This window comes from Myotis daubentonii, chromosome 8 (assembly GCF_963259705.1).
Source record: "Myotis daubentonii chromosome 8, mMyoDau2.1, whole genome shotgun sequence".
In the NCBI taxonomy this organism is placed as follows: domain Eukaryota; kingdom Metazoa; phylum Chordata; class Mammalia; order Chiroptera; family Vespertilionidae; genus Myotis; species Myotis daubentonii.
In genome coordinates this window covers 31,380,214-31,391,763 of record NC_081847.1, presented here as the reverse complement: position 1 = coordinate 31,391,763, position 11,550 = coordinate 31,380,214, and the positions used below count along the sequence as shown (strand labels likewise).

At 61.1% G+C, this 11,550-nt stretch overlaps 2 protein-coding genes across 2 annotated transcripts; one reads left to right on the top strand and one right to left on the bottom strand.

Annotated features, from left to right (window-relative positions):
• Nucleotides 1-2,681: 2,681 nt before the first annotated feature.
• Nucleotides 2,682-3,525, top strand: LOC132240262 (oxytocin-neurophysin 1-like). Its single transcript, XM_059707555.1, has 2 exons — nucleotides 2,682-2,847; nucleotides 3,137-3,525. The coding sequence occupies exons 1-2, from the start codon at nucleotides 2,728-2,730 to the stop codon at nucleotides 3,413-3,415; spliced, it is 399 nt and encodes a 132-aa protein (XP_059563538.1). The 5' UTR covers nucleotides 2,682-2,727; the 3' UTR covers nucleotides 3,416-3,525.
• A 5,734-nt stretch (nucleotides 3,526-9,259) lies between these two features.
• LOC132240261 (neurophysin 2) lies at nucleotides 9,260-11,550 on the bottom strand. The gene is made up of 3 exons (XM_059707554.1): nucleotides 11,106-11,550; nucleotides 9,762-9,963; nucleotides 9,260-9,484 (listed from the first exon to the last, which is right to left on the bottom strand). The coding sequence occupies exons 1-3, from the start codon at nucleotides 11,223-11,225 to the stop codon at nucleotides 9,315-9,317; spliced, it is 492 nt and encodes a 163-aa protein (XP_059563537.1). The 5' UTR covers nucleotides 11,226-11,550; the 3' UTR covers nucleotides 9,260-9,314.

Genomic DNA, 11,550 nt, shown 5'->3' with positions numbered 1-11,550 from the left:
CCCCATTTCAGTCGGTCCTATGTGACCCAGTCTCGCGTGACCATTCTGACCCCGGGTCACGACGCCAGCCGCACGGGCCTTGCAGTTTCTTGAACATGCCAGACAGACTGCCACCCCTTTGCACTTGCTGCTTCCTCTGCCTAGAATACCCGCCTCCGTGGTAGGGAGAACTTTAAAATGGCCCCTGTGATTCCTGCCCTCGGTATCCTTTGTGTAAACTCCTATTGCATGTAGATAGGACCTGTTACTTTCCTAACAAGCAAAGTCAATGGGTATAACTTCCATGATTATTCTACATTACGTGATAACGGTGAGGGGGTTTTGCAGGTGTAATTAAGGCCCCAACTGTCCAAATTAGTCAGGGTGACTGAGTTAAAAAGATGGCAGTCCCTGCGCTCAGAAACTCGAAGCACCAAGGCCTGCCTGCTGCTGGCCTTGAAGGAGCAAGCCGCCATCCCTTCGACGGCCACAAGGAAGTGAGTCCTGCAACAATCTCCCGGCTCCAGAAAGGAACAGCCTGGCCGACATCCCCTGAGACCCTGAGCAGAGGACCCAGCTGGGCCTTGCCCAGACCCACAGACGCTGGCGAGAGTAAGTGGGTGTTCATCTGCTCAATTTGTGTGGGTTGTTACACAGCGACAGGAAATGAGTCTGCCCTCCCTCCTCCAACGGGCAGGTGTCACCTTCACAGGCCTACACTGAGCCCCCTGAGGGAAACTGAGGCACGCCCCACCCTCTTCTCCATAGCACTCACTGCCCCCTGACCTGCTGAAATGGGTGTATTGTCTAATGTCACCCTCCCATGCCCTCCCGACCACCCCCCTAGAACATAAGCCCCTGGTTCCCTGGGGTTTCCAAGCATCTGGGCTGGGACCCCAGTGCATCTCCAGATGAGCAGTGTTGAATGGATAGAGATGCAGGCCCTGAGGGGGCCATTATGCTACAGTAATTTATGTGCATGTGTTAACTGGGTGAGGTCAGTGTGCTCACAGAGTGGTTGGGAGGCCTTTCTGGGCTGCCTCTAGGGTCAGATGCTTGGCCTTCCAGCCCAGCAATGCCAATGAGCTGATTTGGTTGAGAAACAAGGCCGGCCGCTGCCTGGTATCCCGGGGGGCCTAACCAGCTCAGAGCTGGAGCGCTCACACGGTGGCTGGGGGTCAGCAGGCTCTGTGCCCCGGTGGCCCCCCTCACCCTCCTCTGGGAGAGCAAACAAGAGTGCAGGACTAGCCGGGACCCTCCCGGTCTCCTCGCTGCTGGGTCGACCTCAACGGATTGGTGCTGCTGAGTTTGTACTTTCTGACATGGACTCATTTCGTCCATGCCTTTGCCAGGGGGGCTCCCCAGGGAGCAGCCTGAGATGGACTTGAATGGGCTGGATGTTTACCAACAAGGGCCCTGGGGACCCACCTCTGTGGAAGGGGTGGAAACAGGATCGGGCCGAGGGAGAACGTCTATGCTGGCCTCGGTACCATCTCCACAGGGAGGCCCGGAACTGAAACGGTCCTTCAGAGTTGCCCAGCACTGGGTCAGAGTGGACCAGTCATTGGTTGTGGGCACCTGGGAAAGGTGTGCCCGTGAGCCAGGTGGTTCTCTGCCGCTGAGGCACACCCTGGACCAAAGGCCATTCCGCTGACCACGCTACCACCAGCTCGGTGACAAGTCCCGTCTTGAAAAAGAATCTGTGCTGCCCATCTTCCTGTTCATGACACTGACCTACACCCGCTCCCCTGGGGCAGTCTGTCTTTCTTTTATGTGCAATTATTTTCATTTGAGATATGTTTAAAATGCAAAAAAAAAAAAGCACTGTTTTTAAATGCATGACACAAAGACAAAGGAAACCGATTATATTTGCATTCAGGTATGAAAATGTTAAAAGAATGTGTGACAGTCACAGATTGTTTATTTAAAGCATCAGGTAACAGGACCTAGTGCAGGTCCAGTAACTGCCCAATACAAACGGATGGTGGTCTGCGCACTGTGCGGAGAGCGTTGCAATAGCGGAGGTGACAGGAGGGCACCCGTCATTCCAGTTTTGACAAAGCCCCAGGGATTGCGGATTCCCCTGTGGAGTGTTCTCCCTCACAGTTGAAGGAAAGGTTGACTTTCAGTTAGAGGTTAGAGAAAAATAAAGGTCGTTTCCTATGCAAGTTCCGGGTGCGGGGAAAGTGGATATTGGTGTGTGAGTCGGGGGTGGGGTGGGGTGGGATGGGGGTGGGGAGTGAGAGCCAAGAAATGTGGGTTCAGGAAGAGACCTCCCCAACCGGGGGGGGGGGGGGGGGGCAGGCTGCTCTGTGGCAGGGGTGCAGGGGGGTGGGGGAGGCCTGCCCGGTCCTGCCACAGCTGCTTCTGGCCTGGAGGCGTCCAAGTGCCCTCCCCCCCCCCAGGGTCTGGGGAGTCCAGCTACATAACCCCTGGTTGGGCCACACCCCACCCCCACACTCCCTCTCTCACCCCGGGGCCCAGGCCACCCCCAGGCTCCCTTGCCCGCCCGCTTCTCCCCGCACCCCGCACCCCTCCCCGCGCACATGGCTGGAGCCAACGCAGTGACCTCGACCAGACTGACCCCTGCAAATGAGGGGGCGCGCAGGGCCTGACCCGCGGCGGCCGGCCGTGCCCAGACACCCGCCGGCCCTCTTAGGCCGCGGGGGGCTGCGCGGGGCCTGGGCATAAAAGGACGGGAGCGGACAGCCGGCCACAGCCATCGACGCCGGACCCCGCGCCCGCACCATGGCGGTCCCCAGCCTCGCCTGCTGCCTGCTCGGCCTCCTGGCGCTGACCTCCGCCTGCTACATCACCAACTGCCCGGTGGGCGGCAAGCGGGCCGTGCTGGACCTGGACGTGCGCGAGGTGAGCAGCTCCCTCCCCCGCCGGGCCCGACGACCCGAGCCACAGGGTCGCCCTGCCGTCCCTCGGCCTCCCGCCCCCACACGGACCCCCACCCCGCCCCCGCCCCCAACCCGCCCCCGCCCCCGCCCCCGCAGGACCCCCGCCCCCGCAGGACCCCCGCCCCCGCCCCCGCAGGACCCCCGCCCCCGCCCCCGCAGGACCCCCGCCCCCGCCCCCGCAGGACCCCCGCCCCCGCCCCCGCACGGACCCCCGCTCCCGCCCCGCTCAGCCCCGCTGGCCCCCCCCCCAGTGCCTCCCCTGCGGCCCGGGGGGCAAGGGGCGCTGCTTCGGGCCCAGCATCTGCTGCGGAGACGAGCTGGGCTGCTTCGTGGGCACCGCCGAGGCGCTGCGCTGCCAGGAGGAGACCTACCTGCCGTCGCCCTGCCAGTCGGGCCACAGGCCCTGCGGGGACGGGGGCCGCTGCGCCGCCGACGGCATCTGCTGCAGCCCCGGTGAGCGGCCGCGCCGGCGGGGTCGGGGCGCGGGGTCCGGGTCCGGGGACGGGGACGGGGTCGCTGGACAGCGCTGACCCGAGTCTCACCCCCCCCCCCCCCCCGCAGACGGCTGCCGCACCGACCCCGCCTGCGACCCCTAGGCCGCCTCCAGCGCTAAGGACCGCGCCCCGGACCTCGGACCTCGGGCGCAGCCCTCGCTCCCTCCACAGCCACTCCCGAAAGAATGAAAATAAACTAATGCACCTTCCCCTCTACCTCGACTGGCGTCTCTGTCAGCACTGGGGGCGAGGGGGGGCCGGGGTGGGAGAGCGAGGCCGGGCCTGTGTCTGCAGCGCCGGGCATCGCAGAGCAGGAGCTGGGGGCAGCGCGGGGCGCGGGGCGCGGAGCGGGCGGCCGCCCGGGGAGGGGGCGCCGTGCTCGGAGCGTGGTCGCACAAAGGGCCTCGCGGGCAGCTCCTGGCGTCCGGAGGCGCTGGGCCACACCCGGGCGGGGCAGGACGCCCTCCACCCTCCACAGCTGCAGGCCGTCAGTCCCCAGGAGCTGAACGAAGGCTCGGGCCACCGGAGGCCCCTGGGAGCAGAGGAGGCCAAGCCGGGGACCCTGCAAACCAGGGCTCCTGAGAGCACGGGGCCGCAGAAATGACCCTGAAAGGCAAAAAACGCCACCAACAGGGCGACTCTTCTCATGATTCCTGGGAATCACTAAAAGCCTCATCCTTCTCCCCTAGAACACACCCTCCACCGACCTCCGCATGGCCAGCCTTCCGGAGGCCCGTGCCCACACAGAACAGGAGCACAGCCTCTGTTAGTGATAAAAACAAACAAACAAAAACTTACCTGCCCGGCTCAGGTAACTGGTGTGGCTCAGCGGTTGAGCGCTGACCTATGAGCCAGGAGGTCACGGATCAGATCCTGGTCAGGGCACATGCCTGGTTGGGCCTGATCCCCAGCGTGGGACGACCGGGAGGCAGCCGATCAGTGATTCTCTCTCATCATTGAGTGTTTCTCTCTCTCTCTCCCTCTCCCTTCTTCTCTGAAATCAATAAAAATATGTACATTTTAAAGTTACTTCTGTGGCTTTCTCACACTGGAGGACTGCATACCCCCCGCCCCAACCTAACTGTGTGTGGAGCTCACAGACATAGAGGAAAGAGAAAAAAATACTCCCGAGGTCTGTAAGAATTTCTTCATGTAAATCACAAAAACAGGCAACGCTAAGCAATGGTGCCAGCGGTCTTGGAGGGGCGGTGATGGGGAGAGTGAGGGCTCCTCTGGGCGCGGCCTATCCTGCTTCTGGGCCCGGAGCTGGTGAAAGGGGTGCGCTCCCTTTATGAAACCTCATCAGCTGCACACGTGTGAATTGTTCACTTGTGTGTGTGCTATACTGGAATAAACGTTTTCAAAAGTGAGGAAAAGATCATTGCTAAGGGTATGAAGATAATAGAAATGAGGGTTTTGAAGCCCCAGTGACCAACAGCCATCTAGACTGGGGTTCTTGCTGGGGCTGTGAGAGGGGGTCCCTCCCAGGACCCCCCCCTCATCTGGGGAGTAGTGAGGGGTTACTAGGAAAGGATCAGGAGATGACTCAAAGCAGAGTCCTGTTCAAATCACCCATGGGGAAACGTGTGACACACGTAAATGGGTATCTGAGGAAAGTCGTGCAAATTCAGTGGTCCCTCAGACACCGCACAGGGGACCACACTCCTCAGCTGGAGAGATGTGGTCACGGGTTTGTGCTTGGCAAGCTTGGGTGTCCACCCACCACCTCAGCGGGAATTCGGAATCACCCCCCTGGGTCCCCTTTCTCAGCCCTAAGTGCTCTGCATCCCCTCCCACCCCAGTGGCTTACACAGAAGAGGGGTGTCAGTCCAGATTTCTCACCTTGGGACTGAGTTCAGGGTCGCCTCCTTCCGACACCCCACCCACCCACTGTCCCTTTCTTTCCCTAAATCCAAAGGCCAGCAGTATTTTCTTTTCCGCCATCAAAAACAGAGTCTAGCCCTGGACGGTTTGGCTCAGTGGATAGCGCGTTGGCCTGCAGACTGAAGAGTCCCAGGTTCGATTCCAGTCAAGGGCACACGCCCAGTAGGGGGCGTGCAGGAGGCAGCCGAACAATGATTGTCTTTCATCATTGATGTTTCTCTCCCTCTCCCTTCCTCTCTGAAATCAATAAAAATAAAAATAAATAAAACATAGAGTCTGGCCATAACTGGTTTGGCTCAATGGATAGAGCGTCGGCCTGTGGACTGAAAGGTCCCAGGTTCGATTCCGGTCAAGGGCATGTACCTTGGTTGCGGGCATATCCCCAGTAGGAGGTGTGCAGGAGGCAGCTGATCGATGTTTCTCTCTCATCGATGTTTCTAGCTCTCTATCTCTCTCCCTTCCTCTCTGTAAAAAATTAATAAAATATATTTTTTTAAAAAAACAAAACATAGAGTCTGGCCCAGCCGGCGTAGCTCAGTGGTTGAGCATCGACCTATGAACTAGGAGGTCACGGTTGAATTCCCAGTCAGGGCACAGCCTGAGTTGCATGCTCACTCCTGAGGAGCGGGCCCTGCAGGAGATAGCTGATCAATGATTCTCTCTTATCACTAATGTTTCTCTCTCTCCCTCTCCCTTCCTCTTTGAAATCAATAAAAAACAACACATAGAGTCTGATTAACAACCTTTTTCTGAGGACATCAAGCTAAGTCCCATGGGTGAGCTGGGAGAGGTGCTGAGGGAACCCAGGCCAAGTGAGGTTGTCCAGTGGCCAGACAGACCGGTGCAGAGCGAGCGGCTGTCATTCTCTATCTTCTTCCTGGCTCAGCCCCTGGCCTCTGGCCCTCCTTGGAATGACCAAAGTGCTTGGGGCTTGTCCAGGACAGTGGTTCCAACTCCCCCTTTGCCTAACTAGTACTCCGTGAACCCACTTTGCTACCTCGCAGCGAAATTCCCAGATAATATGCTTACCTGCACTCAATTTCAAAAAAATATATAATTAGTCCTGGCAGTAATATAGGGGAAAGGAGAGTAACATATTACAAAATAAGATTATTTTAACATGTAACTAAACAGGCAAAATAACTCTAGGTGACATCCACACAGTAAAGTCATCTGATGACACCTGCTGGTAAGGAGCACAGTAACAAGATTGGAAGTCATGCTCTACAGGGGCTCAGGGAAATAAGAGTGCAGAAGGGGCATGAGGATTCATATTCTCCTTTGTGCCTGAGGGAAAAGGGGGCTCAGATATCAGTGACTTGCAAGGTGTGCTCCTGGACACCTGGGGAAATTTGAATAATGCCTGAAACTGGATGATACAGGCATACCTCGTTTTATTGTTTCGCTTTATTATGCTTCACAGATGTTGCAAGTTTTACAAATTGAAAGACCCTCCACCAGAAAAGAGATTACAACTCACTTTCTTGCCATATTCACTTTATTGTGGTGGCAGTGTCTCTGAGGTATGCCTGTATTGATATATGGTTGAGTGTGCCGTGCCTGCACAGCCAAGGGTGATCCCAAGTGGGGGTGATGAAAGGATTAAGAAAAGACAGACATGAGAATGAAAGCCGGGTCTCGGTGGGACGCTGCCCTCTCTGATGGAGAGAGAAAGTGGCCACACCCACAGCCGTGTCTTTATTTTATAGCAGAGGCCACGGGGCAAAGTAAGGGCGTGATCAAGTTGTTTACAACATTCTCATGGGTCTCACTCCCACTCCACTACGTGCACCTGAACTCTATCACTCAGGCGCGTGGGGCCACGTGTTCGGACCACAGGTTCAGGCTTACAGCTACAGCTGTTGGCTAATTGTGCTGGGAGGGCCCTGCCCTCCAGGCTGGGACGTGCACGTGGCAGTGAGAGGACTGTGCCCTCTCAGTAGTCCAAGGCTTGAACCTGTCCAAAACGCTCTGGCCGTGCCCCACAGTTGAGGCTTGGTTTGGGGTTGCGTGTGTGAGAGCAGTCTGTGGTCATGTTTATCAGAACAGTCCATGTATTTTTGAGACGCGCCTGGAAGGTTTGTAGATGAAATGGTACGACAGTTGGCCTTGACTTCAAGATCATCTGAAAGTGGGAGGAGAGTCAAGGCAGAGATGAAACAAGCCACCCCATGATGATGATTGTCATAACTGGGGGGGTGGGTGCCTGCAGGGTTTGGGTCTAGTAGCTCTAGTTTTGGTCTATTTGAAATTTCTCATAATAAAAACCTGCAAAACCAAAAGATGGTGGTGGAGGTAAATGTTCTGATATGAAAAGCTGCCCCAAATTTACTTTATTAAAAAATGGTGCAAATCATTACAAATGGATTGTGAAATGACACGAACTTGTAAAGTGAAAATGCCAGTGTGCACCCAGAGGACTGTGGGCAACAGAGGTGAGCTCCACGCAGGAGCGTGAAGCCTCAGGACAGAGCGTTCCAGTCTGAGAACCGGAAGCATCGGCCACATCCGTGAGCATCCACAGCTGTGGTTTACTTTTATGTCGCACTATCAATGCCGGGACCCTGCAGCATAGGGTTCTTGGCGAGCAAGACCACAGACATGATCACAAAAGACAAGGGCCACAGACAAGGAGAGAGACTCCCTCAGCCTCGGCTCATTAGCGACAGAAGCCCCACCTCCTGAGCCTGCTCAGGGGTGACAGGCGCAGAGCTCTGAGGCCAGAAGAGAGCTTGACCTTGGCTTGGCTCCTGGCCGGCCCCCCCCCCCCCCCCCCCCGCAGGGCTGGCTGAGGCTGTCATGAGGCTGTGCCCCAGGCTGCTTGTTGGGGTCAGGGCTCAGAGGGACTTTTCTCAGCCTGCGCTCCACGCTGGCCTCCAAGACCTGGAGCAAGACATCCCAGGCAGAGGCTGCCGGGAACAAGCTGGTAGAGAAAGGAGGATCCGAGGTAACTGAAGGGTAGAGGGCAGAAGAGAAAGGGAGGGGTGTAGGGGGACAGGGAGGGAAGCAAGAGAAGAGTTGAGAGGGGAGGGAAGGCAGGGGAGTGAGGGGGAAGGGGATACATGGGCAAAGGGGACAAGGAGGGACACGGGACGGAGAACAGCGTTGGCCTGTTAGTGGCCATCTTCGCCCTGAAGCTGCCCGTGTCAAAGGGTGGCAAGTCCGTTTGCCCGGGAGCTCATGTGGGAGTGTCTGTGTGGGAGTGTCTGTGTGTGTGTGTGTGTGTGTGTGCATGGGCCCGCCTGTCCTCAAGCCTGTTGTGTCTGTTTCTCTGAGCGTGAGTGTGCCTCTGAATGTGTTCCTCGGACTATGCCTGTGACTGTGGCCACGGGGCTGCCCCTCACAGTCCTTCCCTGTCTGTGTCTGAGGGAGTGTGGTTTGCAGGGCTGTGCCTGGGGGAGCCTGGGCCAGGGTCTCAGTGACGCTGTCTCAGGCTGGTTGAGAGTCAGATGGGGTGCCCTTTCCTCTGGCCAGGGAGCACCTGGCTTCTCTGCTGGGTCTGGGCAGCCGGTCCCACTCCCCCGCCCTCGCCCACCTGCACGTCCACCTGCACACCCCCACAGCCTTGGATGACAGACATTGGACGGACCCTGCTGCCCAGGATGGGTCCCTGGAGCTGCTGTCCCTCCGCCTCCCGGGAGTGAACGGGGACCGGAACCCCTGCTCCCGTCTTGGCTGGTCCCTCCGCCTCTCTCCTCGTCTCCTGTCATTCTCAAGGTCTGTCTCTCACTGTGTTGTCCACGACATCTTCCCCCCACGCTTCCCCCTTTATTCCCATCCCTCCGCCCTGAGACCCCCCACCCAGCCCTGCAGGACCCGTCCCGGCCTGGCCCTCCCCTCCGCCCCCGGCGCCTGTCCATCCTCCCTCCTACACCTTCGCTGGGGCAGGACCGCTTCCCTTAGGGCCCGGCCCTCCTCCCGGGGGATCTGCCTGTGTCCTGGGGTCCGGGAAGCGTCCGCGCCCCCCCCCCAGACAGACAGACAGACACCGGCCAGTGCATTTAAAAGGTTTATTTTTCGTGCTCCGAGGGCGGGCGGGAGGGCGCGGGGCTCAGTAGACGCCGGGCGGGGCGGGCTCGGGCGCCCCCGCCAGCTGCACCAGCCGCAGCAGCAGGGCCCCGGCCGGGCCGTCCAGCTGGGTCGCGTTGCTCCGCTCGTTGGCGCGGGCGCGGCGGGGGAGGCCGGCGCCCTCCCGGCACTCGGGCTCCGTCACGCAGCTCTCTGCGGGGGACAGGGGCTGAGCGCCCGCGGCGCCGGACCCACCCAGATCGGCGCCCGCCCGGCCCGGCCCCCAGGCCCCCCGCCCGGCCCCGCACCCCCCGCCCGGCCCCCAGGCCCCCCGCCCCGGCCCCGCACCCCCCGCCCGGCCCGGCCCCCAGGCCCCCCGCCGGGCCCCGCACCCCCCACCCCGGCTCCGCACCCCCCGCCCGGCCCCCAGGCCCCCCGCCCGGCCCCGCACCCCCCGCCCGGCCCCCAGGCCCCCCGCCCGGCCCCGCACCTTCGTCGCAGCAGATGCCGTCGGCGGCGCAGCGGCCCCCGCTCCCGCAGGGCCTCTGGCCCGACTGGCAGGGCGACGGCAGGTAGGTCTCCTCCCGGCAGCGCAGCGCCTCGGCGGTGCCCACGAAGCAGCCCAGCTCCTCCCCGCAGCAGATGCTGGGCCCGAAGCAGCGCCCCTTGCCCCCGGGGCCGCAGGGGAGGCACTGGGGGGGGGGAGGGGCGGGGTGAGCGAGGCCGCTGCACGGGGGCGAAGGTCAGGCCCCTCTGGGTGGGGAGGGAGCTGAGGGACCGAGGTTCGGGGTCGCCTTGGCGCTGCTTTGGCCCCAAAAGGGCCCCAGCGGGGAGCCACATCTACCAGCCTCCCTCCATTTCCAGGTGCCTCCGACTCTCTGTGAATCACTCGGCATCCTCCCCACCCCACCCCACCCCACCCGCAGGGGGTCTCCCAGGGCTGCAGCGGGCGGGCTGCCCACCACTTTACCCCCAACACGGACCCCCTCCCCATTACTCACGCTTGACTCTAGCACCATCCCTGTTCCCCGCCCCCCAGGCCCTTCCTTCCGTTTCCTGCCCCCCCTCTGGCCATGCCCGGCCCCCTCACTCCCTCCCCTCCCTCCCCCATCACCCCCTCCCCCTGCCCTCCCCGCAAAGCTGGGGGGCCTCTGCTCCCCTGCCTGAGCGCTACCCAGGGGGCGGCAGAGTCCTGAGCCCTAGAGGAGCCCCCCCACTCCCCCAAGGCCGAGCAGAGGGAAGGGAAGGCTGTCTGCCCAGCTGCCCATCTACTTTGTTCAGCAGCTCAGAGCCGAGCCTCCTGCGGCCTGGGAAGAACTGGGCCTGAGCGTGGTGCCTGGACTCCGTCCAGCTCTAATGCAAATGGACACAAGGAACCGACTGGACATACAGCAGGAGAGAAGGGGGCGCGGCCCCTAGCAGAACGGCCTGACAGGGTGCTCGGCTGGCACCTACCCTCCGGCCAGCTCCCACCACGGCCAGGGACCGACCGTGTGGAGGCCAGGCCCTGGCCGGGAGAGGCTGGGGCTGGAAGGGGAGGCCTCACATGCTGAGTAGGGGCACACAGGAGGCCTTCCCGCCCAGTTCTCCCTGCCCCAGCCCAGTTACTGCGGAACCCTCTCTCTCCTCCATCGTGTCTGGATGGGGACAGTGTCCAGGAAGCCTCACGGCCTGTCCCCGCCTGCCCGCGGTCCGGTCCCCTGTGCCCATCCCTGCCGGCCTCGCTGCTTCTGCTGGGCACTCCTCCGAACCCCACTCTCCCACAGCCCTGCACCCTGGTGCCAGCCCCAGGGCTCTGCCCTTCCCGCAGCCCTGAGGCGGACCTTGGTCATACCTGTCTCAGCTCCAGGTCCGACATGGCCCTCTTGCCGCCCCTCGGGCAGTTCTGGAAGTAGCAGGCAGAGGTGACGGCCAGCAGGCCGAGGAAGCAGGCGGGCAGCATGGCCTCGGGCATCCTGGCGCAGGTGGGCACAGCGTGTGGTGCTGCTCGGCAGGCTGTGCTGTGCTGCCTTCGCTGCTGCCTATTTATGGCCGCAGGTGTTTCCTCCGAGGTGACGTGGCCACCACCCCCTCCCCAGTGGCTCCCCAGGAGCCCACGGCCACCAGGCCCCAAGCCGTCAGCAGTGATTCAGGCGCCTGGGGACGCACGTGGGCCGCTCTGTGAGGGGCTGACGGGGGAGGAGTGCCGGCCTCATGACTGTCGCTGGAGTGGTGTGGCCGCGGTGTGGCAGGAGCTGCTGCGACTGTGATTGCAGCTCTCAGGGCTCGAAAGAGGGACA